The 25,195-nt window shown below is 56.5% G+C and overlaps 8 protein-coding genes across 8 annotated transcripts; 3 read left to right on the forward strand and 5 right to left on the reverse strand.

The window, feature by feature from the left end:
• Positions 1-236: 236 nt before the first annotated feature.
• PHYSODRAFT_525062 (hypothetical protein) lies at positions 237-2,579 on the forward strand (the record flags this gene model as incomplete). Its single annotated transcript, XM_009537556.1, has 2 exons — positions 237-2,126; positions 2,166-2,579. 2 exons carry the CDS (start codon positions 237-239, stop codon positions 2,577-2,579), a joined length of 2,304 nt encoding a protein of 767 aa, XP_009535851.1.
• Positions 2,580-2,742: 163 nt separating this feature from the next.
• On the reverse strand, positions 2,743-5,178 carry PHYSODRAFT_564932 (hypothetical protein; the record flags this gene model as incomplete). Its single annotated transcript, XM_009537557.1, has 3 exons — positions 2,743-2,836; positions 2,906-3,286; positions 3,350-5,178. The coding sequence occupies 3 exons, from the start codon at positions 5,176-5,178 to the stop codon at positions 2,743-2,745; spliced, it is 2,304 nt and encodes a 767-aa protein (XP_009535852.1).
• A 2,979-nt stretch (positions 5,179-8,157) lies between these two features.
• PHYSODRAFT_386492 (hypothetical protein) lies at positions 8,158-9,703 on the forward strand (the record flags this gene model as incomplete). The annotated part of the gene is made up of 3 exons (XM_009537558.1): positions 8,158-8,428; positions 9,056-9,585; positions 9,659-9,703. Coding segments are annotated over 3 exons (846 nt in total), but the record flags the coding sequence as incomplete, so codon positions are not given.
• An 862-nt stretch (positions 9,704-10,565) lies between these two features.
• On the reverse strand, positions 10,566-17,646 carry PHYSODRAFT_524881 (hypothetical protein; the record flags this gene model as incomplete). Its single annotated transcript, XM_009537559.1, has 2 exons — positions 10,566-15,108; positions 15,197-17,646. The coding sequence occupies 2 exons, from the start codon at positions 17,644-17,646 to the stop codon at positions 10,566-10,568; spliced, it is 6,993 nt and encodes a 2,330-aa protein (XP_009535854.1).
• Positions 17,647-18,422: 776 nt separating this feature from the next.
• PHYSODRAFT_564939 (hypothetical protein) lies at positions 18,423-19,100 on the reverse strand (the record flags this gene model as incomplete). Its single annotated transcript, XM_009537560.1, has 2 exons — positions 18,811-19,100; positions 18,423-18,740 (listed from the first exon to the last, which is right to left on the reverse strand). The coding sequence occupies exons 1-2, from the start codon at positions 18,958-18,960 to the stop codon at positions 18,423-18,425; spliced, it is 468 nt and encodes a 155-aa protein (XP_009535855.1). The 5' UTR covers positions 18,961-19,100.
• A 288-nt stretch (positions 19,101-19,388) lies between these two features.
• PHYSODRAFT_355952 (hypothetical protein) lies at positions 19,389-20,681 on the forward strand. Its single transcript, XM_009537561.1, has one exon. The coding sequence runs from the start codon at positions 19,566-19,568 to the stop codon at positions 20,358-20,360; it is 795 nt and encodes a 264-aa protein (XP_009535856.1). The 5' UTR covers positions 19,389-19,565; the 3' UTR covers positions 20,361-20,681.
• A 126-nt stretch (positions 20,682-20,807) lies between these two features.
• On the reverse strand, positions 20,808-22,812 carry PHYSODRAFT_339591 (hypothetical protein; the record flags this gene model as incomplete). The annotated part of the gene is made up of 2 exons (XM_009537562.1): positions 20,808-21,046; positions 21,105-22,812. 2 exons carry the CDS (start codon positions 22,810-22,812, stop codon positions 20,808-20,810), a joined length of 1,947 nt encoding a protein of 648 aa, XP_009535857.1.
• Positions 22,813-23,366: 554 nt separating this feature from the next.
• Positions 23,367-24,928, reverse strand: PHYSODRAFT_348042 (hypothetical protein). The gene is made up of 4 exons (XM_009537563.1): positions 24,786-24,928; positions 24,556-24,694; positions 23,973-24,476; positions 23,367-23,899 (listed from the first exon to the last, which is right to left on the reverse strand). The coding sequence occupies exons 1-4, from the start codon at positions 24,888-24,890 to the stop codon at positions 23,508-23,510; spliced, it is 1,140 nt and encodes a 379-aa protein (XP_009535858.1). The 5' UTR covers positions 24,891-24,928; the 3' UTR covers positions 23,367-23,507.
• Between the last annotated feature and the right edge of the window lie 267 nt (positions 24,929-25,195).

Raw genomic sequence — 25,195 nt, forward strand, 5'->3', positions numbered from 1 at the left:
GCTGCACCCCCGCGCTTCCTCTTCTTCGCGCTTTACATTCGGAACTGCAGAGGACAAATCCCGCGCTCGCATCTGCAGAGGCTCGAGGCATTTTGACGCCGTCATCTTTGCATTCGCCCCGTTCAGGAAGGTCTCCGTAAACAATGCCGGCGGCCCGGAGGTTCGGGACGCCTCGGAAGCGCGAGGAAGTGTACACGCCGACGACGGTGGAGGGCCCCAGCTCGGCGTCCGTCGCCATGATGAACGCGAGCTTCAGCTACGGCAGCGAGGAGAGCAGCGCCGCCTACGACTTGAGCAGCCAACGCAGCGACGACCCGATTTCGCGCCGACGCAAGGCCGCGACTGTCGAGGCCTTGAGGGAGTCGGCTCGGATGAGCGACAAGCGGCTGCACGAGCTGGCCGCTGCCGGCGTGTCCAGCGTCAACTGGGGCGAGCTCGACATGGAGCTGGCGGCCGCGAGTCTCAGCGAGAAGCACGACAGCGTCTGGAAGCGCAAGAAAACGCGGCGCGGATACTCGCACAGCGACGCCATGAAGCTCTTCACGCGCCTCACAGTGCGTGACCGTCGACACCAGACGCGGTGGGGGCCCAAGGGCTTCGCAGTGCTGGCCGAGGGGACTTTGAACTGCACCGTGCAGGAGCTTCGCCTCGTGTTTCGCGCCGCGTCCTCGGACATTTTCCAAGACATGATGCGGTGCATCTACCGCCGTGAGTTCGTCGAGGGCGAGCTGCTGCGTACCATCAAGATCCAACGCGGCGAGGGGAACCCGGCCAAGGCGTACGAGCACCGGGAGCTCACCGTCAAGACTGCGACCTTCGAGAGCGGCAAGTTATTCTCCAAGAACGAGGCCTGGTGCTTCTTGGAGATGCTGCAGCCGCGGGACCGGGCGAAGGAGGATCAGTCCGCGAGGAGGACGGCGTCGTCCACTGCGAGTGCCGTCAGCACGACGCCCCCGCCAGCGTTCACGAGGACTCTCGTGTCCATCGCGCGTTCCAGTGTCGTCTTGGATAACGTCTTCGCTCCGACGCCGCGCACGCCGCAGCACGAGCCAAACGTGGTCATCAACTATTCCTTTGAAGAAGACAGCAGCGGCCGCACCACGCGCGTGGTTTTCCACGGTGAATACTTGCCTCCGGACTCCCACGAAGCATTTAAACACGCTGGACACGAACGTCGACTAGCTCGAGTGTGGCTGCTGCGTCTCGCAGCGAGTTGCCATCGGTTCTTGCTGGTCGTAAGACGCCGTCGACTCGGAATGCAGGTGATCATCAGCAGCACGCGGCTGCCGCTCGAGACCGTCGCGAACGTCCCTCGCTGCGCCTGCTGTCGCCGCTCCTTCTCCAAGTTCTTCAAGCGCACAAGAAGACGCCTGTGCTGCTTGTGCGGCTTCCTTGTGTGTGATAAGTGTGCCCATGCCCAGGAGCGAGAGCACCGCGCGCGTGGCGACTCACGCCCACAGATCGAGCAGGTGCGCGTCTGCGAGCGCTGCATCATCCGCGTGGACCAGGCGAGATACACTGCAGTGACCGAGGAGGACCTGCGTCCAGCGCGAGTGATCTCCGACTCGAGCTCGCCGATTTCACGAGCCAACAGCACTCCAGGCGGCAGTCTCCGTGGCATCGGCTCGAGACGTATCAGACCCACGCTCAAGACTCGACCGGCATCTCTCAACGACTTGCTACTGGAAACTCTCGCAGACGCAACCGCGGGCGGTGAAGCCCAGCGAAAGCGTAAGGCGAGTGTACTCAGTGTCATGAAGGATATCGTTGACGAGGAGCGCGCGCGCAGACGAGCAAGCTCCGCCAGACACCGCAGTTCATCGGCAGATCCAACCAGGGGAACGGGTTTGCCGTTGCTTGGAGAGCGCAACGAAGACAGTGAAAACGACGACGAAGCAGAGGACCACAACGAAGGCGACGAGATGGATAGCGTCGAGCGTCTCAAGCAGCTGTGGGATGATACCCCACGCTGGGAGGACGACTACCCTCTCGCCAACGCCGACTCGAGAAGCTACCAGATCGAGTTCCCCGATGACCCGTCGGAAGTCATCATCCCCCCGATCCCAACCAACGAGTACGAGCGACTGAAACTCATCCGCGAGCAGCAGCTGAACGAACTGGGCGACGTGCCAGAGCTGGGGATCATTTGCTCGCTGGCGAAGAAGGAACTGAGCTGCGCCGTGAGTATGATCACCGTCGTGGACAAGGCCCAGCTGCACGTGCTGGCCTCCACTCACCCGGCAGTGCCTGGCGGTATGTCGGCGCCGAGAGAGCAGGGCTTCTGCACGCAAGTTATCCTGGACAAGAACCCCCTCGTGTCTCGCCACGTCCAGGCCGATGTGCGCTTCAGTGCCATGTCGACCGTGCGCAAGATGGGGATCAACTTCTACTGCGGATTCCCGTTGATGGGGTCGGACGGCAAGACGGTCATTGGATCCGTGTGCTGTGCTGACCCGCAGGCTCGTGACTTGACGCGGTCGCAGTATAAGGCCATGAGCAGCCTGGCCAGCACAGCATCGCGTGTGGTGCAGCGTGCTGCTGAGAACAAGGCAACGCGCGAACACTCCGTCGAATGCTGACGTCGAAGCACCTCCGCAGTCTGAAAAACTACTATAAGGAAGTACTACAAAATGAACAATCAGATAGAGGCAAGCAAACGTCATGGTCACGAAAGCTCATCGAATTGCATGTATCAAGTGAGTCCAAATCAAACAGAACGCGTATTGAACCGTGCAAGGTTACTTACTCGATGGAGTTCAGGTCTTTCAGCAGCACCAAAGCGTGTGTGGCTTCCAGGTTTTCACTCCACGAGTTCGTTTGGTCCTCAGAAACTTCACTGCTGCTGATCTCACTCGCCAAGGTTACGAACGACTGCATGATAGCAGTCGCCTTCTCCGGCAGCGACTCTCGGAACGCCTTCAAAACCATGTCGCCGTACGAAACAGTATTACGAGGAAAGCTGCCCGGGAGCGCCGTGATCTGCTGGAAGAAGAGCTGCAGGACCAAAGCTGCGATTTCCGCATACTCTTCACTGTGCTCAATCGGTTGTGCTGCCTTCTCGTCCAGCTCTGAAAGCGTGGCCTGTCGGTACCCGAAGATGACCTGGCGCTCCTTCTTGCGGTCCAACTTGCGAAGTGGCATACTGAGAACCTCTGCCAGCACCGGCACGTGAGCCATGAAATCGCTTAGTGACCGACGACCAGCAGTGGCAAGCGTCCACAGACGCACCAGGGCGCTCGCAGTGGATTGCGGGAGACTTGACTCGAGCACCTTCTTGTTCTCGTCACTCAAAGCAGTCAGGGGACCCGTGGCAGAGCTCGGCTTCTCCTCATTGCCAGCAGGAGTCGACAGAAGCGGAACGCCTTCCAGCTCCAAACTGTTGCTCTCAGCCACAAAGCTCGTGACAAGTGCCGCAAGCTCGACTGACGAGGATTCAAGCACGTGTGTCTCCACGAGAGCAAGCTGCTCCATCCCAGACGCATCCTTGGCATCCACGTGCATTGAAAGCTTGTTGAACCCCTTCTCAAGAACCAGCAACTTTGCGAGCAGCTCGTCGAAGCGGTCTTCGAACATCTTGCGCAGCTCGCGCAGTGACGCGGCATCGCCACGCAAAATGCTTGACAACGCCTTGGTCAGAGCAGTCGAATACACCTCGTCCAACTTGGGCTTAAGATATGCCACCATGCCGTCCATGAATTCATCGTCACCTTCTAGGTCCTCAACAACCGGGAACCACTTCACGAGAAGTTCAATCGTCTCCTCACGTGACGGCACAATAGAAAGCTGGGAGGGCGCCGACCTGCTCTCGTCATCTCCCCCAAGATCTGCACCGCGCTTAGACGCTCGCTTGCCCTTCTTCCCCTTGCCGGACTTTCCACCTTTACCACTGCTCTCTTCCTGGTCACGCTTGTTACCTCCCTTGCTGTGCTTACCCTTCTTTCCGCGCTTACCTCCAAAGTCCTCATCATCCGACTCATCTGCTTCGTCCACCTCTAGTCTAGTTTCCCGCGTGCTTGGAGCGTGGCCACTGCTCTTCTGCTGGGCGGTAGCACGCGAAGCTCTAGTCGTTGCGTCTTCCGCAAACTTCTCCATGCACAACGCGAAGAATCCAGAGCTGACAGCGTAGCTCTCAGCGATCTGGTAGGCCTTGGACACATGGCCCGACTTCTCCAAGGCCGGCGACATCGCCAGCAGCAGCCCCACATCCCCCGCAGGAAGCGCACTCGGCAGCAACAGGCGCACATCCACGAACGTGTTGTCATTCACCGCCGCCTCCACCGCGCCCTCCAGCTGCAGCTGCAGCGCTCTGCTCACCACGCTCTCCTGCAGCGGGACGGCGTCCGGGAACCTCTTCTTCAAGAAGTCATAGGGCCTCGCGACCTGCAGCTCCTTGGCGCGCGCGTGCTCCAGGTACCAATTCTGCTGGAAGAACGAGTACATGCTCTCCCTCTGCGCCGCCATGAACACGTAGGGCACGTACTCGCGTCCTCTGAGCGTGCCCATGAGCACCTTCGCCTGCATGAGCTCCCCCAGCGCCTCGGTGGCCACGGCTTCGTCAAAGCCGAAGGACCGGATCACGTCCGGCATAAATATCGGCCGCGTGACCGCCGCAAACACGCCGCGCACGCGCGCCTTCTGCGCCGCCACGTACGAGTCCGTGTACAGCACGTTGTCCCGCTCGCGCGCCTTCAAGATGCTGCCGAGACGCGCGCGCACCACGCCGCGCATGAAGTCCACGGCGAAGCCGAACTGCTGCGCCAGGTCCCCCACGGACGTCGTGCCGCTCTCCTGCAGCAGCACGTCCGTGTCCTCCATGATGCCGTCCAGGTACCAGCTCGTGAGCAGCTCCTCGCCGTCGTTGACCAGCGCGTAGCCGCCGCGGCCGCGGCACAGCGCGTGCGCCTGCCTCTCCACATGCGAGCGGTCCACGTCGATGAGCTTCTCCAGCTCCGTGAGGCTCAGGCGCCCGCCGTGCAGCGCCACGTAGTCGACCACCTCGCGCTGGATCTGCAGCGGCGTCAGGAACTGCTTGCCTGTGCGCGTGTGCACCACCTGCAGCTTGCCCAGCTGCTGGAGCTTGAGCAACAGGTCGATCACGTTGTGGTCCGACAGCTTGAGCGCCGCCTCCTGCTGCTGCACGGCGGCAAGCTGCTGCTGCAGCAGCGCGATCTCGTCCATTTTGGCCGTCGGGGAGAAAATGCGAAGTAAAACTATTTTAATAGAATCATTTATTATTAAATACAAGAGGTCCACTATTATATTTGGCAGTAAAACGTTTTGTGATGAAAGTTTTATACCTTGTAGATTTTGTAAATTGGTTTTTGCTGCAGTGCGAAAACATAAAAAACAAAATTTGCTGTACCGGTAACAACATCTGATTTACAAAAACCGAAAACAGAAAATGGAAAACTTTGAACGTTAGATCGTTTATATATACCTACAACTCCGATAATGTTTCTCTTTTTTTAAACCCATTTTCGGTTAAACAAACTACACTTGAAAAAGGAGTTTGTCCGATTCTTATCATGTATACCTCTTAAATTATTACCGATCACCTCCCTGATTTTTTCACATTTGTTTTCGAAAAACCATCTTTTTGATTGATTTCGCTCGATGTTATTTTTTAAAACCCATCTTTTGTACGTAGTATAGCAATATCTTTTATTAAAAAATATATTGTCTTATATAGAACGGGTCAAACAAAATGATGCTTACAAACCCATATCCTGCTACGTTATTAAATAATTTAGCCGGATACAGAAAACCATGCAAAGTTTAATAATATGACGTATCCTTAATTAATTTAATCAGCCAAACACTAAAATGAAATAGCTTTAGCTTCTATAATTTCGGCCTAAGCTATCTAAGCAACTCCGTTATTTTTGTGTGGTAATAACGCTTCTAACACATTTCATGCTTTATTAAGTAATCGATAATCAATACAGTTTTTTACTGTCGTTGTATTTAGTGTGCTAATTTTTAAGCCATGAACCGTACTCTATTATAGCGTTCTACATCCATTTTTCATCGTAACTAGTGCTCGTACTCCATGAAAAGTTGGAAAGATGAATGTGAGGCACTCAAATCGTATTTCGAAGCCGGTTTAACTAGGAAATGACATCTCAGACCGTGCCAAAAATGCTTATACGTACACGATGTATAAAACCCTACACTAAATATCATATGCGCAATACTGGGGACTGGTGGACCATCCAAGACTTACACCAATTCGTATTCGAGTACGATTTAGGTAGCGCTCGATAAGTCATACGAGTTACATTCACAATAAATTAAGGATAAAATACAAGTATATTCTCTTTTAACTCCTGTTTTCACTTCAAAATATCTTCGAGCGCGCGGGCGTAAAGTAAACCATGCCGCACACCAACGATGCAGCAACGCGGAGGGTCATGTGGAAGCGTAGGGTTAAGAGGAAGTTTCCTTAGACCGTGCGTGCGTTGGCGACTACATTTCCGAGGAGCAGAAGCCGCGCCACACCAAGATGGGTTTCGTCATAGACCGAAGCGGAGGCAGCTGCAAGGTTTACACCTGCGTTGACGCAGGATTCCGCTGGTCGAGAGTGGGCAAGACCGACATGTATAATCTCAACAAAAGCCTATTGGGTTTCAGCAAATAACATCGTTTTTTGTGTATTTGAGACAGTACATTGGTTCACAAATTGTCTTCAGCATGGTTTTTCGTGGTGGCGTACTAGTGTTGCCTGGATGCGAGTAGAAGGCGTTGAAGTATGGAGTTTGTTTGTACGAGGCCCTGGATTTCTCAGAAGACTTCAGATAAGGAGAAAATACACGTATATTCTCTTCACTTCGCAATATCTCTTAGACGGCCCAAGTCAAGCAACATCAAGCATCGCCATGCAGCACGACATGCCACAGCAAACTACGCCGACCAAGAGAAGGAGCATCTTTCCAAGTCGGAGCGCGATCAAGCCGTACGTCTCCAGCGTGGTGCGGCGACTCCACAGCAGCATAGCCTACCAGGAGCGTCGGAGCAGTGGAAAGTTCGTGGTTTACGCCTGCACCGAGTGCGGTGCAGAGAACCACTGGACGAAACTAACAACAGGTCACTTCAAGTTGACCGAATGCCCTCCAAGTACTGCTCATATTATATTGAAGATGATGTAAATTGGTCTTGTTCGTATTTACTAACCTCAACTATGTTAAGCTACACCAGGCAGGCGCTGCAGCGTCCAAGAGGAGCAAGAACCTGCAGCGGCTCCGTCCCCTGAAAGCTCAGGGCTGGATGCTCCTCTGCTTCAAGAAGCAGCTGCGTCTCCTGAAAGCGAAGGGCTGAAGGCTTCTCCAGTTCCGTCTCTTGAAAGCACAGGACTGGAGACTTCTCCAGATAACCAAGAACTCCAGCACCAGATCGAGCAGCAAGACCATCAAGCTACAGAGCTCCAGTCCAGCAACGACCAGCCTGCTCAAGAGAGATCGGTCGTTGAGGTAGGATTTGTCGACAAATTGGTGCTCTAATTTATTTCTTACTAACCTTACGTGATTTAGATGAATAACTGCGAACTGCTGGCCAAGATTGAGCAGCTTGAAAATTTAGTTACAGAGCTCCACGACCAGCATGTTCAAGATAGAGCGACCAACGACGCTGTCAAGGTCATATTTTTTTTGAAAATTTGTGCACATATCTACTTTCTAACTATTAACGTGCTAAGAGGAGAGCCGCGAGCTCCACGAATATATCGAGACTCTGGAGAGCCAAGTGGCAAGGCTCCAATCCAGTAACAACCGGCTCGCACAAGATAAATCGGCTGTGGAGGTAAAATTTGCTGAAAACGGTACTCTCTTTATTTTACTAACCGTTTTCATGATTTAGATATACCACCACGTGCAGCAGGCCAAGATTCGCCAACTGCAAGATCAAGTTGACCAGCTCATTTAAGATAAATCCGTCAACGACGCCGTCCAGGTAAGATTTGTTTGAAATGTTGTACACATCTATTTTTCTAATCATTAACGTGTTAGGAAGAGAACCGAGAGCTGCACAAAACGATCGAGGATCTGAAGAATCAAGTGGCAGGCCTCCAGTCGCGAACCGCCAGTCTTGTTCAAGACAACAAAGCCGCAAACAACACCATCCAGGTAACAGTTGCATGAAAATTTGTACACTTTAGGATTTTAGGAGCTGCCTGGATATGTCCGCATCCTCGCTCGAGCCCGCTCCGCCCCAGGTCAAGCCGGCAATCTCTCGTTTGGGAGTGACGGGCTAGATGTGACCCTGAAGGAGGGCGAAAAAGCTCGGTCGTTTGAGTTCGACCGGGTTTTCAGCCCGTCGTCGAATCAAGACGACGTCTTCGGTGAGGTGGCGGGGGTGGTGCAGTCCGCCGTCGACGGGCACAACGTGTCCATTTTGGCTTACGGGCAAACAGGATCCGGCAAAACCTATACGGTAAGTTTGCATGCATTTACATTGTCACAAAGTATTCTAACACTGGCGTCCATTTCTTCATCCCCAAAACGCACCCCAAAACCCCAAAAAAAACCAAACGTCAAACCTCATAATTAGGAGCCATGTACCTAACTTTTACTAAGACCCATTATATATCTAGCTAAGAGTAACCAGCCGCGCTGCGCTTGGCTGGGCGCCCCTTCGGCGCCCCCGCTGTTCGCTTTGCTCGCGATAAAAAGATTCTCTGAGTGCAGTGTTCGGCTCGCTGGAATGCTCGTCGCTGGGCCCGCCTCCGCAAATACCGCGCGGCCCTGCTTCGCGGGCACCCCGCGCGGGTTTGGTGCGGCTACGCTTCTCGCAACCGCTCACCTCCGTTGGTCGGGCGCTATCGCGCCTCTGGAATATTACACAAAAAATTAGCCTAATATTTAGTTACCCCAATACTAAGATTTTTTTTTTTTGGAGACAATTTGGGGGGGCGTTTAATTGAGATTTTGGGGAGTAACAAACAGTTTTTATTGAAAGACCCCAAAAAGTTTTGGGGGACTTTAGGGGACTTTGGGTACGTTGTGGGGATGAAGAAAATTCTCCCCTAACACTCATGTATTAATACATGAATGTTTCATTGTAGATGCTTGGAAATCTGGCCCGCAACGCGGAATAATTCCGCGTGCGCTGGAACTTATTTTTCAGCGAACTTCGGCTTTGACAGAAGAAGGCTGGACCCACCAAGTGGAAGTGTCGGCGCTCCAGGTCTACAATGAGACCATCCAAGATCTGCTGGTCTCCGGTGGCGCCAACTTGGAGCTTCGGATGGCGAGCAAGATCAGCGTCCAAGGCCTCTCGAGTGCTCTGGTGAGTAACATCGATGATGTTCAAGAACTGCTCGCCCGAGCGTCCAAGAACCGCCGCACCGCGAAGACTGCACTGAACCTGATGTCGTCGCGGTCGCACTTCGTGTTGAAGGTACGAATTGTTGGTTCCCACGCCAGCTCTCGAGATCGCTCTGATGGCCTCCTTCATTTGGTCGACCTCGCTGGGAGTGAGCCCGTTGATCGCTCCGGCGTCACAGGTGACCGGATGAAGGAGGCTCAGGCTATCAACAGGAGCTTGAGTGCTCTCATTGGCGTGTTCAACGCGATCGACCAAGACCACAAGCATGTACGTACACCAAGATTTTTGTTATTGCTTTCAACTCATCTTCTAACCTGCTTATTGTTTTGTTTGGCGCCAGGTCCCTTATCGCGACTCCAAGCTCACGTCCCTGCTGCAGCCTTGCTTCTCGAGCGCAGGCAACGTGCAAATGCGCTGCGCTTTGCTGCGAGCCTCAAGACGTGCGTGCTCGGAAAGCCGAAGAAGCTCCTGCAGCGTCACGCTATTCAGGCGTAAGCAGCCCAAGATGATCGCTAGCTAGCTTAAGATTAAGATTCAGATGAAGATTTTGCTTTCATCATGTTCTTCATCTCGCTACCGTAGTGCCACCCTGAGCATCCGAAGGTCTCGCTAGCCTTCCCTACAAGCTCGTAACCACCAAAGTTGCTGGCGAGCTCGATCGTCTACCTGCCGTCTTCGATGCCTTTGACGAGGGTCACCTGCTGCTGCTTGTCATCGTCGGCAACCACCGTGGATGTCTGCACCACTGCCGACTCCAGCAGTGCTGGCTCAAAGCGAGGACGCCTCGCACCATCGTCATCAGGAATGGGGTCGAGCTCCTCCGCGATTTCCAGCTCAATCTCCTCCATGCACCGCTGTCAGCACGTTGTCGTCGTCCGTCGACGTCAAAAGCTTGATTCCTTCGTCGATCTAAACTACCTTCACCTGGTCATGAGGTCATGGATATTCGGGCTGAGCTCTTGAGCGGCAAGATCAAAAGCAGAAACTGTGGCTTCCCTTCAATGTGTGGGTCTTCTTCATGCTGCGCACCCAAGTGACAATACAACACCAAGCGCCCGTTGAACAGGCATGACATTCGTCAGTCGCTCTAATGGCGACTTCGTAGCCCTGTTCAAAAGCTGACTTCTTCACTAGGACGTTGTTATTGTTGGGTAAGTTTGCGAAGTCATCGCTCTTGAAGCCCCCAAAATACGTTCGCTATCTTGCTGCTGGTAGCTGCCTTAGTTGGTAGCAGGATCGCCTTATCATCATGCCACTCCAGCGTGACGACACAGGGAATTTCGTCGGGGCTTTTCAATCACCTGCTGGGCCGCACGCTGCTGCAAGACCCTCTCGTACGCCGCCATGATCACCTTGCGGTCAGCAGCTTCCTCCTGCGCCGACGACCAGAACTTCGGCTTCTCGACCACTAGCGCAACTCTGCTCGTCAATCTCGACAAGACGGACCTGGGGGCTTGAGGCACCGACTGGCTCGATTCGTGCGACGCGAACGACACGAGAGCCCTGCGAATCGATTCCAAGCCGTGTGTTGGCTTGACATCTTCCGGTTCTTCATCATCCGCGAAGTCCCGAAGCGAGTACTTGGCAGGTCGACGACCGTCGTAGTACAGCGGCTTATATGACACGTCGTCCGTGTCGTCGTGACTGCGGAGCGGCTGGATGGCAATGTACGCGTCAAACGACAGCTTCAGCTCCAAGCGGAGGTCGTATATGCGAGCCACCTTGTTCTCATCCACATCGCAGCGCATCGCTCGGAGCGGCAGGTTCATGTAGAAGGTGTCGACAGCCTTCTCGAGAGCTTCCTCAGGTTTGAAGGTCTTGGCAGCCTCTTGAGCCTTGTCTCGGAGCTCAGGCTGCAAAATGTGCTGAAAAGACGATACCAACGACTCGGCGGTGCACGTTCTCAGATCAATAGGCGGGATACCAACACCCGCCGACACGCACATGCAGGCGGCGTAGTACTGCGACGACAAGCTGACGCAGATTCCAACGGGCTTGCCGGCCGCGAGTCCCTCTTCCACGATAGCGGGCTCACCCCAGTGAATGGTGGCCGCCACCTTGCGAAGGATCAGCGAATACGGGAAGTCGCTCTCCACTTCGTAAATATTCTCCGAGTGATACAGCGCGTGATCTGCTCTCCCCTCTCGAGCTTGGAAAATAATCTTCACCTTGGCCTCCTCGGCTGCCTCGTCGATCATCTGTAGCAGCCGATCGATATCAACCGATGCCAGGCAGTACGTGGAGACGCCGAAGTAGATAACAGGATCCCGGGTAGCAAGCGTGAAATCGTTGAGCGATCGACTCCACTTGAACTTGCGCATCTTGGCCATTTCACGCTCGTCCTTCAGCGTAACGTAGCCTGCCACCGTCAGCTCACGCCCCCAGTCAACTGGCCTCTGCAGCAGTTTAGGATTCCACAGATACACGTGTGGGATCTTCCATTCAACCAGAGGGCTGGCCTGGTTGCAGCGACCAGTTAAGCCAATGTGCTCTCGAAAATCGTCCACAATATCCTCCACTCCTCGCCACAATACAGTATCCACGACGCCGTAAGACAGCCAATTCGTCTTCTTGAACTCACGCCCCAGTTGGCTGATATCGTCCATGAAAGTTGCGCTCAGCACGTGGGGCATGGCAAATGTCGGCGACAAAGGCACCAAGCTAAAACACTGTAGCGGAATGCCCAACCGTTCCGCGACGTGAACATGGCCGAACAGCAGCGGGTGCCACAGCAGCACATCCGCTCGGAAGTGCTCTCCGGGGATATCTTGCCCGCCTCCGTGAGGATCAGCTCCGTTCGCTGCAGGCCACAGGGAGTAGACCAGGTCTTTGAAGGGGCCTAGCACCGGACGCCCTGCCCTGTGTCGCTGAATCGGGTTCGCGTCCTTCGTGTCGTGCAGGTACTTGATGAAGTCGTGGAAATTCTTGATGGCTCCGGCCAGTGGGTAGAACTCGAGCCCACGCCCCGTGATGTCAGCCCGGAATTCTTCATGAGCCGCAATCCGAACTCGATGGCCGTCGGCTGCCATCCGCACACCGATAGCAACAAGTTGTTTGACGTTGTTGTCCCAAGTTCCAATGGTTGCGAGACAGATATTCATCGGCGGCACTGTGGTCCCCACGAAATTCTTGAGGATCCGCTCCGACTTGACCTTCTGCAGCTTGGAATACTGACGCCACTCCTCAAGCTTCGCCTCACTGATCGTGTCCGGCACTTTACTTCCAACGTTGAAGTTCAAACCGATGTTGCCGCTTGCAGTGAAGTCAACGGAAATGATCGAGATGCCCTCCCGTGGCGAAGACTCTTCGCTTTCTGCTCCGGATGAGGAGGACGAAGAGTGCGAGCTCCGCTGGATGCGATCAAGAGACTTGCGCTCGGTCTCCTTTTCGCTCATGATCTCGCGGAATCGCGCCTGGTACTTGAGCTTGTCCTCATCGGTGACGTCCAGCTCGACCTTTCTCCGAACTTCCTTCTTGGGGCCAATTGATCGGTGGGTTTCAAGCTCGTCGGAGTTGCCTCCCAACGTGTAGGAATCGTTCAGTCCATTCTCCTTCCCTAGAGCCGCCATGAACGTCTTGTCAAACACACTTCCACGCTTGCGACGACCAGTTTCATTGAAATAATTAGCGTGACCTGCGGCGATATGATCCGCAAACAACGCGACACCATGCACGGGACGGATCACCAGTCCACTCACGCCCTTCACCACTCCAATCACAGCTCCCTTGGGGCCTTCCTCGCGGAATCCCTTCGCAGGCTTCACAATCACATCTTTGAAGGCGCCACCCAGCTCATGGAAGAACGCGGCAGCACCTGACGAAGCCCCAGCAAAACCATCAGAGGGGCCTCGAGCCGTGTAGTCCACGAAGTGATAGTCTACCACCCTCCGGCCGATATTCTCCGGTTGAGACGCCACCACGAAATCGCACACCTCACAGAGCTTCAGCTTGCGACGCTGACACCACCTCGTTGCCACTCGTACATGATCCAAATCACAGCGCATGTTCTCCACTGGCAAGTGACGGTAAAAGCAGCGGACCGCTTGCTCCGCGCCGTCCTCCTGCTGCATATTCTGCTGGGTGGCCACTGCGCAGTTGCGCAGCTCCTCGCTCTGCAGCTCTTCAAACGCGGCACGAAGCTTCTCCGTCGTCAGCTCCTCGATTGGGCACGGGGTCACACCAACACCAGCTCGTGACACCGCCCAGCCCCAAAAATGCTGGTCTCCAAAGAACGGCACGATGAACGTGGGCTTCCCCGCCAACAGACCCGCTGCAGTCGTGCCAGCGCCTCCGTGATGCACCACAGCACTCACACGCGGCATCAACCAGTCGTGCGGGCAGTTCCCCAGGAAGAAAATGTTGTCGGGGATCACCAGGTCTCCAGCCATGTCACTCCAGCTCGACTGAATCAACACGCGCGCGTTCGCCTGCTTCGCAGCTTCAATGATCATCTTAGTCGTCGCGCGCGGGTCGTCCAGCACCATGGACCCAAAGCCAACGAAGATCGGACCGCCGTCACTGCCCAGAAAGTCCTCCAACTCTGGCGAAGGCGTGTACGTCGACGCCGTCCCCTTCAAGGTCACAGTACCCACGACATCGTAGAGGTCGCCCCAGTCTTTGGGCTTCGGCACGAGCTCCGAACTCCACATGAACGCGTGCGGGATGTGCAAGTCCAGGAGAATGTCGCGGCCTCCGTCGCCCTTGCGGATCTTGCGCAGCCCCAGAACTTCCGTGCGGAACTCGTTCACCAGGCCTTCCGTCCCCTGCCACATCAGTAGATCCACGAGCTTGTACGACAGGTAGTTCCTCTTCTGCTTCTTGCCGGTGTACGGCATGTTGGCCAACGGATGCGGAAACGCCGTCGTGGGCACCCACGGCTGCGGGAACATGATGTGCAGCGGCACTCCAAGCCGCTCGGCCACATGAATATGGCCGTAGGTGACGGGGTTGGAGATGATGGCCTGCACTCTGAAGGGTTTGCCACGCACGCCGGGGCCGCCTCCTTCCGGGTCAGCGGCCGACACTGCGGGCCACGTGGAGTGGAGGATCTCCTCGATCATCTGCATGTTGCGCGGCACGTCCTTCTGCAGCGTCTCGATCTTGGTGGGGATGAGGTGGCCGCCGGTCTTGACCATGTAGGTGGCCAGCTCCTTGGGGTCTCCACCCAGCGGGTAGAATTCTACCCCGTGGCTGGTCACAAAGTCTCTGTAGATGGCGTGCGTGGCCAGCCGCACGCGGTGTCCGTCCCTCTGCAGGCGCTGGGCGATGGCCAGGAACGGCTGCACGTCGCCCCTGGTGCCCACGATCATGATGCAGACGTTGAGCACGGGCGGCAGCGCGTCGCCCTCGAGCGGCGTGAGGTCGTCGTCGCTCTCCACTGTGGTGTGCGACCGCCGGCGCAGTGCGTCCAGGTCGATCTCCTCCTCCTCGGCCACGTCCAGCCGGATGCGGCCGTCGGGTCCGTGCACTGCGATGCCCGCCGTGCGCACGTCCTCCAGCGCGCTCTGCACGGGGGACGGCGGCGCGATCGCCAGCGTCGTCGACTCCTTGTGGAACGCCGCGCGGAAGCGCTGGTTCCACGCGTGGAACTTGCACTCGTGCGGCATCGAGCGTCCGAGGCTTGACTGGACTTGAGGGTGGTTAGTCGAGGAGAGTGGAAGTGAAAATGCGGCACTGCCCTGTGGCCTAATCAAAACGAGGGTTGACGCGGATTCCATTGAGATGGGCGCTGGGCCCGTAATATGGCTACACTGCAATGACTGCATGACTTTGAGTGATCGAGTCGATTCTCTGCCTTGGTCTATACTAACTAGCATCCTGCTGCCCAGCTCATGCTTGGCTTGACTCGACTCGAGTGACTCGAGTTGAGTCAGCTCACCTGACGGGCACGACGTCCCAGGACGTGAAGCACGAGAGCAGCAGGAACTGGCTGATGTCCCTCACCACGCCGCCGATGTGGTTCATGCACGCGATGGCCCAGCCCACCTCTTGCAGGATTACGGCAGCGCCTGGGGCTGACGGCCCGCATGTGAAGCGCGTGATGCTCGCCAGCTCCTGGCCTCGCGCCGCGTAGTCCACGGATCGGTACTCGACTTCGTCCTTGCAGTCGCTGCCGGGACACGAGCGCCTCGCAGCGCTGCAGCGCTCGCAGAACTTGACTCTGTCGCGTCGACTCCACTTGGTGGCCATGCCTTCATGGTCCAGGTCGCACCTCATGCGCCGCAGCGGCAGGTGTCGGTAGAAGCTCTTCACTGCCTCCTCGGCGCCATCCTCGCCCTGCATCCTCTTCTGGAGTCTCTGCGCGCGGTTGCGCAGGAAAGGGCTCTGCAGCTCCTCAAACGCAGCACGGAGCTTCTTCGTCGTCAGCTCATGGATCGGGCAGGGGTCCACACCTACGCCAGCTTTCACGACAGCGCGGCCCCAGAACGGTTGGTCTCCGAAGAACGGCACGATGAACGTAGGCTTACCAGCCAGGAGACCACCGGCAGTAGTGCCAGCACCGCCGTGGTGCACGACCGCGGAGCATCGAGGCAACAGCCAATCGTGCGGGCAGTTCCCGATGAAGAAGACGTTGTCGGGGATATCGAGGTCACCAGCCATGTCCGTCCAGCTGGATTGGATCAGCACTCGGACGTTCGCTTGCTTCGCTGCTTCGATGATCATCTGCGTCGTGGCGCGTGGGTCTTCCAGCACCATCGATCCGAACCCGACGAAGATGGGTCCTCCGTCGTCGAGGAACGCCTCCAGCTCCGGTGACGGCGTGTACGATGAGTCTTCGCCTTTGAGCGTGACGGTGCCAACGACGTCGTACAAGTCGCCCCAGTCGAAAGGTTTGGGCACGAGCGCCGGACTCCACATGAACGAGTGCGGGATATCCAGATCCAGCAACATTTCTCGCCCTCGACCGCCCTTTCGGATGCGTGGTAGACCCAGCACGTCGCTTCTAAAGGTGTTCACGATGCGCTCCGTGCCCTCCCACATCAATAGATCCACGAGCTTGTACGACAGATAATTTCTCCGCTGCGGTTTGTCCTGGTACGGCAGGTTCGACATCGGGTGGGGAAACGCCACCGTGGGCACCCACGGCTGCGGGAACATGATATGCAGCGGCACGCCGAGCTTCTCTGCAACGTGAATGTGTCCGTAGGTGACTGGGTTGGAAATGATGGCTTGCGCACGAAACGGTTGACCAGGGACGCCCGGCGCCTTGCCGTCCGGATCGGGGGCCGACACGGCGGGCCACGTCGACTGCAAGATCTCCTCCAGCATCTGCATCTGCCTCGGGACGTCCTTCTGCAGCGTCTCCAGCTTGAGCGGCGGGATGAGTCGCCCTCCGGTCTTCACCATGTACGCCGCGAGCTCCTTCGGGTCGCCACCCAGCGGGTAGAACTCGACGCCGCGGCTGGTCACGAACTCGCGGTAGATGGTGTGCGTGGCGAGCCGCACGCGGTGTCCGTCCTGCTGCAGGCGTTTCGCGATGGCGAGGAACGGCTGCACGTCGCCTCTGGTGCCGACGATCATGATGCAGATCTGCATGGCCGGCGGCCGCACCACCACGCCCTGGTTGTTGCCGACATGGATCTTAGCATTGGCCTTGGCTCCAATTGGTGCGAGCTGCTTGCGGTTGCTGTTCGCCTCCAAGTGGCAATCCGACAGCGTCTGGCTGCGAGGTCGAGAGCACCTCCTCCTCAGCGTTGAGCGCTCCCCTGGCCCTTCCTCCTCGGACGAGTATCCGTCCTCGATCTCGGACGCGGTCTCGTCCATGCTCTTGCCTCGCAGTCGCTCGGGGGAGGTGCTCGCCTCTTTTGCATCCTGTTCAACTTGCTGTTCGCGCTGGGCCGCGTGTGCGTGCCACGTGAACAGGTCCCGGAGCTGCTCGTGCCAGGCCTGGAAGAGCTGGTCCAGCTGCTGCAGCCGCTCGAAGAGCACGGGCCACGCGGCGGCGCCGCTGCTGCTCTGCGTGGGCTTGCGGATGATCGGCGAGCTGTGCACGGGCGGCGCGTTCTCCAGCCGCCAGAAGAGCGCGCGGAAGAACTGGTTCGAGTCCTGCAGCGACGAGAGCGTTAGTGGGTACAGTCGTGAGGTTTGTGTGGCGTGGTGGCTGCCAGCAACGTACTGCGAAGCCCCATGTCTCGGAGCCGGCCGTGGCCACCATCGTTCGCTGTGGCTTGCGCGTTGATCCGCAGATTTGAGACTGAGAGCAGGGCGGTGATAACTCACGTCTAGCGGCGATGCCCTTTCGTATCCAGCGGAGAAAAACGGGGGCAGAGACGAAGCCCGCAATTTTGACGGCGATGGCGATGCAGCTCTCCTCTTTGACGGCGTCATGCTGTGTGCACTATCCAGGGGCAACTGACAGGGCCTGCCCTCGATTTGCATGGAGTTTCCAGGCGACGGAGGTGGTGGTTGGCGCTGGGTGGTTATTTGGGCCTGCAGTGCGAGGGTCTCCGGAATTTCGGACGCGTTGACGCAGAGCTGGCCGCGCTTGCTGATGGCGGGGCTTTGCTTACTCGGTTGCTTGCTTGATGGCTCAAGGATATCATGTTGAAGGGTCACGAGTGCCCCCAGATGCAGGCAAGATCCCCACATGCTCGTGCCGCGCAAGTTTTGAATTTGAATTGACAAGCGACGCCCCAGGATCCCGCCATCAGGCAAGTGCTAGCATAACGGCTGAGTGCATCCCTTTGCGGTTTCCTGGAGCTTTCTGCCACACCACATCGGCATCATGGAGGAGGCATGAGCGAAGTGATCGAACACAACAAGCAAAGGTGTTAAGAGCCAAAAGTAATTAAACTTTAGTCGCTATGAATGCATCGAGCCTTATAAACGGCCGTGAGAAAGCAAAAGCAAAGAGCTTGAAAACTCGGGAGATCGGTTCAGCAACATCAGCAGCACCAGGAAGGAGGAGAAGATGATGATGAGAGGAGGAAGACCACGTCGAAGTGATCTCGACAGCGAGAGACGAGCGACACGACCAGCACAGCAGCACGAACCCGCATCCAAAGCTAGGCAGCAGCATCTCAGCCACTTCAAACGCGAACTAACCCGACCCAAAAAAACCTTCACAGGTCGTCGTGGATGCGGGTCGCGTGCCTCCACTCGTCTCACTCGTCGTCCTCGTCGTAGTCGTGGGCCTTGTTGTCCGCCTTCTTGGCGAAGCCCTTGATCTTGTCGGCCCACGAGTCGGCCGTCTCCTGCACCTTGGACGACATGTCCGAGGCCTTGCTCTTCATCTTGCCCTTCGCCTCTTCCTTCTCCTCGCGCGCGCGGTCCCGCGCCTTGCGCGCACGGGCCTTGGCATCGCCCGCCACCTCGTCCGACTTCTCCTTGGTGCGGTCCATCCAGTCGTAGTCGTCGTCGTCGTTACGGGAGCGGCTTGAGCGCTTACGCTTCTCCTGCTCCTGGCGGCGGCGCATCGCATCCTTCACAACAACAACAACAACAGTCAGCCTCTCACCAGCCTCTACCATAGCAACGAGCAGCCGATCTTACCTGCACACACTGCCGGTAGTCCTGCGTCTCCTGCTCGCAGTCGGCGCGGTCGAAGGAGCCGCCCCAGAGCTTCTGGAACCAGTCGCCGTAGCAGGCCTTCACGCGCTCCTTCTGCTCCTCACACTCGGCGAACGCGTCCATCTTCATCATGCGCAGCACAGCGAACAATCGGCAATGAGCAACGGGGGCAACGCGCAGCGAAGCGACGAGGGCGGAGAACCGGCGCCATCTTCACGGCGGGGACGCGGCGCCAAGTGTCGCGCGCATCGGCACCGTTCGTAGCAAACTTCAAAATGCGCCGCTCACCTTTCTTCGGCGACAACTTATACTGGCAGTCACACGGCGAAGGCTCGGAATTCGACCGACGAGACCGTATCCCCCTGCAAAGTCACTGATGCGACAGTTGGGGCAGCCTGTATCGCCTTTCGCGGGGGTCTGGGCGGGACACAATAGCAGAGCACTCGGTTTGGCTATGTCGGCCGGCGTGACTTGCGCCCAGTATGCTCGAGGAAGGCGCCCCCTACCGCGCGGGACAGCGCCCAGTCCCGGTGCTTCTTTGCTGCCCACAGTCAAGCCAGCGAGACCCAAGGCTCAAGCGCAACACCGGGCGCTTCTGCTCTTATTCGAGAGATCTCTCGCCGTCGTCTCCGCCTCCAGTCGCCTGGGCCGACCGACCGATCGACCGCCAGCTAGCTAGCAGGCACCTCTCGTATCACACAGCCACAGCACACACACACGCAGCGACTGAGTGCAGGATGCCTCCGATCGGCAGCAGCTTCCGCAGCATCATGCGCGGCAACTCGTCGTCCGAGTCGTCGACGCTGTCGGACGAGAACGAGATCCAAATGCAGGGCTGGATGCGGAAACAGAAGGAGACGCTGCGCTCGTGGGCGCGGCGGTACTTCACGCTCAACGGCAAGGTGCTGACCTACTACGACAGCGAGGACACGAGTCGCGGCGCGCGCGGCGTGCTCGAGTTCGTGGACGTGACGGCGCTCACGACGGAGAACAACGGGCTGTCGCTGCACCTGGTGAACGGCAAGGAGGTGCGGCTCATCGCCGATACGCACGTGGCCTACGCGGCCTGGATGGCGGTGCTCTCGGCCGCCGTCAAGAAGCCGCGCACCAGCAAGAACCGCACCAGCAAGGAGGGCTGGGCGCACTGCCTCACGGACGACGACGTCTGGACGCGCTTCTTCGTCGTCATCAAGCACGACAGCTTCAGCTGCTACGAGTCGGAGGACGACGACGCCGAGCTCGCGCTCTCGGGGCTCATCCGCGCCGTGGACGAGTGGGACGGCAAGCGCTTCGGCATCGTCTGCTCGCTGAACCGAAGCCGAACCATCAAGCTGTGCTTCGACTCGGCCGAGGAGAAGATGTCGTGGTTCCTCACGCTCGAGTTCTCGGTCTCGTACGGCGCCGCGCGCATGAAGAAGGAGGCGTCCATCAAGAGCAACAGCAGCGACCACAATCCCGTGCTGCGCGCAGACTCGTCCAAGTCGGACGTCGGCGGCGCGGCTGCTGAGGAGGACGACGGCGTATGGATCTAGATGGGATCTAGTGCTGTTGCTTGCTGGCGCGTTGGAGGAAGACGTGCGCGGGACGGAGGGGGGATCGAACGGGGCGGAGCGACGGAGCTGCTCGAGGCGCTTTGCCCACGTTGGAGACCCTGCGTCCTCGAGAGGAAAAGATGAGGCCCACCCTCATGGGCACGCAGCTCGAGTAAATATTGCCACCGAAGGCTGCGACGACGAGTTTGTGTGGTCGCGCTTGCGGTCATTTTCTTTTTTTGGTAGTGCTGCTGCGAGAACGCTGTAAAAGGAGAGAAGACGTTCATTTCGATGTAAAGATCAATAAATGAAAGTATACCTAGCCAGCTGGCAGCAAGGTGTCCATGGACTCGATCGCGAGGTGTTGCTTGCCAGGGATCTTCCGCTGATTACGGCGAAAGGCTTGAGGCGACCTGATACATGAAAACCTTGATCCTTGCAAAGCACTCAACGATCCTCAACTCGATCGGCGTTTGCGAGCGTCAGCTGCTGACGAGCTGCCGTCTGGCAGCTGACCCGGTTCTGGGTTGACTCCAATGCAAGCGGGACTTCCAGGGCAAACTGCTGAATCTTGCGCACGTTCACGTAGCTTGGCACCGTCATCCTCTTGCGCGTTGCGTTCAGATACCTTTGGTATTTAAATGTGGCGAATCTGTCTGGTGGGAGCACGAAGTACAGCCGCGGCACTGCAGGGTTTCCCAGAAGCTTTAAAACAGTGTGCTGCTTGCAGGGGTGTTTGTGCACCAGTCACTTGGAACAGGATATCAGGCTTAATAATTGCATCGACCGACTGGTAGTTCTTCGCTGCTGGCTGCAGGTTACTCGTGTTAGCAGCAGCGACCACTTCAGTGTCTTGAGTGAAGACAACAACTTGCTTGGATTCGTTCAAGGAAATGACCGAACCATCTGCATTCATGTCAACATCCTCGTCATTGTCAACATCCTCGTCATTGTCAACATCCTCGTCATTGTCAACATCCTCGTCTTCGCCGTCCCATTCATCTTCCACGAGATCATCGCCATCATCGTCACCCTCGTCGTTGTCGACCAGACGCCGGACTGGAAACACTCCACCCCGCGGTAGCAACAAGTGGCCACGAAGCACAGCAAGTGCACCGACACCATCCGAGGCAGCAATGAACTCGAGCAGTTTCCGCTTGTCTTTTTGGTACAGACGTCTGTAGACCGTTTGCTGAACGTATTGCGATGCGAAGACGAAGTACTCATTGTCAAATTTTTTGTTGACACGATAATGCAGCAATCGATGCGATACTTCAGCATCTTTTGCTTCCACTTGGCCACAAGCGTTCACCAATAAGTCGAGATCAGCGCTGTCAATCGCTGTTCCAAGCAACGCCTGCTGGTTATCAACTTGAGCATATCGCAAGACGTAACGAGCAGTGCCACCCCATCGACGAAAGCAATCCTGCACGACTGCCACTGGTGTATCCGCGTACATCAGCTCACGACATTGCAGAATCTCCTCGATGGACCACACCGGCATGTAACAGGACTGGCAATTCGTCTTGTTGAACTCATACCAGATTGAGCGTCGCGGTGGTGTCACAAGAATAGTCTTCGCTTTGAAATATGTAGGCTTGACGGCATCCACGATGTAATATGTTGTCGACCGGTCGAGAATGGGAGCAAAGTCCTCCTGTGATCCTTGAGCCACCACATCGCGAGAAAACAAAAAACGCCTCTTGAGAATACCATTCTCATACACCACCGTCGCACCAGCATGCGCAAGTAGAAGCAAGATCACGAAGCCAAAAAACGTTTTGCCAATTCCTGGGTTGCCGAGGATCACAAGGTGCGGTGTTTTCTCCACTTCGTCATGGATCCTCTGCTGACATAGCTTCCATAGCTTAGGGTAGCAAGACCGAATGTAGATACGAGAGCCAAGTAACTCATCACCAAGAAGATACGTGCCTTCGGGTAACTTGATCAAAGCTCCAGCTTTCACCTCAGTACGATCGCTCACAAGTGCTTTCCAAAACGCCACCAACGGTGCCGGATTCAACACAGCATGTTTCGTGACCGGGATAGATACATCGCCCACGACAAATTGACGATCTCCAGGAAGCGCAGGCAGCTTCGAATCTCGGAGCTTCACCAGCACGTGAATTTCTTTGCGTCCAGGCTGAAAGTTCGATCCAAAGTAGTCTTCATCGAGAAAAGACGAAGAAAGCATCTTGTCATAACTACTGTCGACGTCTCCTAGCAAAAAGCTTTCCGTATTGTGGTCGTGCTTCATCCACTCGGGTTTCCCCTCCCCCTTCTTCCGCGCCAAGTACAGCGTCAGCAACCTTGGAGGGATAGGATTCTTCTCAGTGCTCAAGATGCCAGCGATCTTCTTCTGTAGCGCCTCCACATCCGCGTCGAGCTCGATGTCAATGGAGAATACACTCCCTTCAGTGTACACACCGCAGCGCAGCGTCACCTTCACCATGATCTTCGCCAGGAAAGTTCTCGACTACTGGTGAGAAGCTACACAAGTCTTCCTGGGGCCTGTTACTCCGATTTAGTAAGTTCTTATACACTCCTTTTTATTATTACTTGCTACTTAAGTACATCAATTCTGCGAAAACAGTCCTAGCATCCATGGGTCCTTAGAGCGATGTCCAAGTAAAACGTCGATCGATTATTTGGACCTGTTAGGACACCTTATTAACAGTAGTTGGGCCTATTACAGAACTCCCCTGCTTACCCCTCGCCTGCATAAAGTTTGGTACCTCGCACAGATAGTACAAATCACTGTTGTCAGCATCCATGCACATCCGTGCATAAATTCACCATATACTGATTTAACTGAAAATGGAGGGAAAGTGTCGAGTGCGGGAAGCTTACACAATAGCTATGCGCCGCAATGTTGTAATAAATCAGTATGTTTAGCCTCCTTTGCAATTTTATTAACCTTGCAAGATTTATTGGTCCCACCTTTTTGGCTAAGGCGGGGAGTTCTGTATTACACTGTGTAATTTACACAACACTACAACAACGCATGGACATCGACAAGGGGCCGCGCTCAACGCAGTGACCTAGCCACACTCTTCTCTTCATTTGCTTTTTCTTGGTGCTTTCCCCACTATATATGTGTAGTGCATTGACGCGTACTTGTCACCGTCCTGCCGGGGCGAATCTTATTTACAGCTTCGCCAGAGCGGCCTCGACCTCCGCGTCGCTAGACACAACGAAGCTCTTGGTGTCGGCCTTCTTGAGGAGGGCCTCGAACTTCTCAACGTCAGCCTCGGCGTCCACCTTCTTCAGCAGCGCGGCGGCCTCTGCGGAGGAAATGGACTTGACGCCCTTGCCAGCCTGGTCCACGAAGACGGCAGCCTTCGGGTGCTCCACCAGGTTGTTGCACGGCACGTTCACGGCAGCGCCGCCCTCGACGGCGACAACGTGCTTCTTCGACACCTTGCTAGCAGCGTCCACAACGGCGCCACCGAACAGCGAGGTCACGCCGGCCTGGTTCCAGATGTTCAGGTGAGCACTGTAGAGCTCGCCCTTGTTGATCGCCGCAGCACGTCCAGCGCCTGTTGTAGCAACAGCATTGGTGTTAGATACAAACTCCAGATCTCGCCACTTCAACTTGCTATCTCCGCTTACCCGTGGCGTTGAACACAAGCGCGGTCTTGTTGCCCTTGATCAGCACGTCGGCGGGGACCACCAGGGACTCCGACTCGGCAACCTCCAGCAGCTTCTTCTTGGCCAGGCCAATGGCGTCCTGCACCGTGGCCAGGTCGGCGGCACCCGTGATCACGACCTTGACGAACGTGGCACCCTCGTCGTCGTTATCCACGAGCAGCTGAGCCTGCGGCTCCTGGCCCTTGAACTCGCCGCCCGTGGCCACGTACACCACAATGGGGCGGGCTGCGTGTGGGTCCTTGATGGGGACGCGCACCAGCAGACTCTGAGCGAACAGCGCCACCAGCGGCGAGTCCGAGATCACGCGCACGCGCGTGCGGTCGTCCTTGAACGAGCCCACAGCGCCGTCCTGCGTGTACAGGTTGGCCTCCGTCGACAGGTGATCCGTCACCTTCTCGTACAGACCGTCGAAGTCGTTGAACACGATGCTCACGTCCACCTCCTCAATCGCCACCTTCTTGCCAGCTGCAGCACAATAAACACGCAACAATAAGAACAAAATCTCCACAATAAAACCACTACAACAGCAACAACAATGCCGTACCGGGCTTCTCCTGCTTGGCGAGCTCCGCGAGCTTGGGCCAGCTCATGTTGCGGAAGGCGTCGCCGTGCGGCGTCACATCATCGTCAGCGAGCGACCAGTTAAACTCGATGTTGAGGCCTTCGTGCTCCTCCGGGAACTCCTACTCGTCGAGAAATAACAGCAATAGTGACAGGAAATTATCAGCACCATCGCAATGTATGTCACAACGATATAATGGGCGCTGTACGCACCACCACGAACTTGTCGGCGGCGTGCGGTGCGACGCTGAAGTTGCGGAGCAGGACGCGGCGCGACGCGACCGAGCGCAGCGCCTGGAAGCTCTGGCGGAGGGCCATGGGGACGGGGAGCGGGCTTGCGGCGGCTCTGGCTTTTCGCCTGCGGTTCTAAGGGTCCGGCGATCGTGCGGAGGGAAATGACCGGCCCACAACTCGCTCGCACTTAGTCGAGTTTCCACCAACCAGAACGGTGGAATCGAGTTTTGGCCAATTAGATCTGAGCGTCGGCTTTTGATTGCAGCAAGTTGAACGTTCTTCCGCACTCGAGCGGGCACATGGCGGACGCGGAAGTGCCGCTCGCGGCGTGCGGCCTAGCGCCGTCAGTTCTCGGTAAGGCGGCGTGGAAGTCAGGATGATATGTAGAC

The sequence above is a fragment of the Phytophthora sojae genome (genome assembly GCF_000149755.1).
Source record: "Phytophthora sojae unplaced genomic scaffold PHYSOscaffold_10, whole genome shotgun sequence".
In the NCBI taxonomy this organism is placed as follows: domain Eukaryota; phylum Oomycota; class Peronosporomycetes; order Peronosporales; family Peronosporaceae; genus Phytophthora; species Phytophthora sojae.

Bases quoted from the DNA above. Each gene is read 5' to 3' on its own strand.
- PHYSODRAFT_355952 (XM_009537561.1), top strand. From the start codon at position 19,566: ATGCCTCCGATCGGCAGCAGCTTCCGCAGCATCATGCGCGGCAACTCG.
- PHYSODRAFT_348042 (XM_009537563.1), bottom strand. From the start codon at position 24,890: ATGGCCCTCCGCCAGAGCTTCCAGGCGCTGCGCTCGGTCGCGTCGCGC. The intron at 24,695-24,785 runs GTGCGTACAGCG...CTCGACGAGTAG, and splicing joins CCGCCGACAAGTTCGTGGTG to GAGTTCCCGGAGGAGCACGA. The intron at 24,477-24,555 runs GTACGGCATTGT...ATTGTGCTGCAG, and splicing joins CGCCAAGCAGGAGAAGCCCG to CTGGCAAGAAGGTGGCGATT.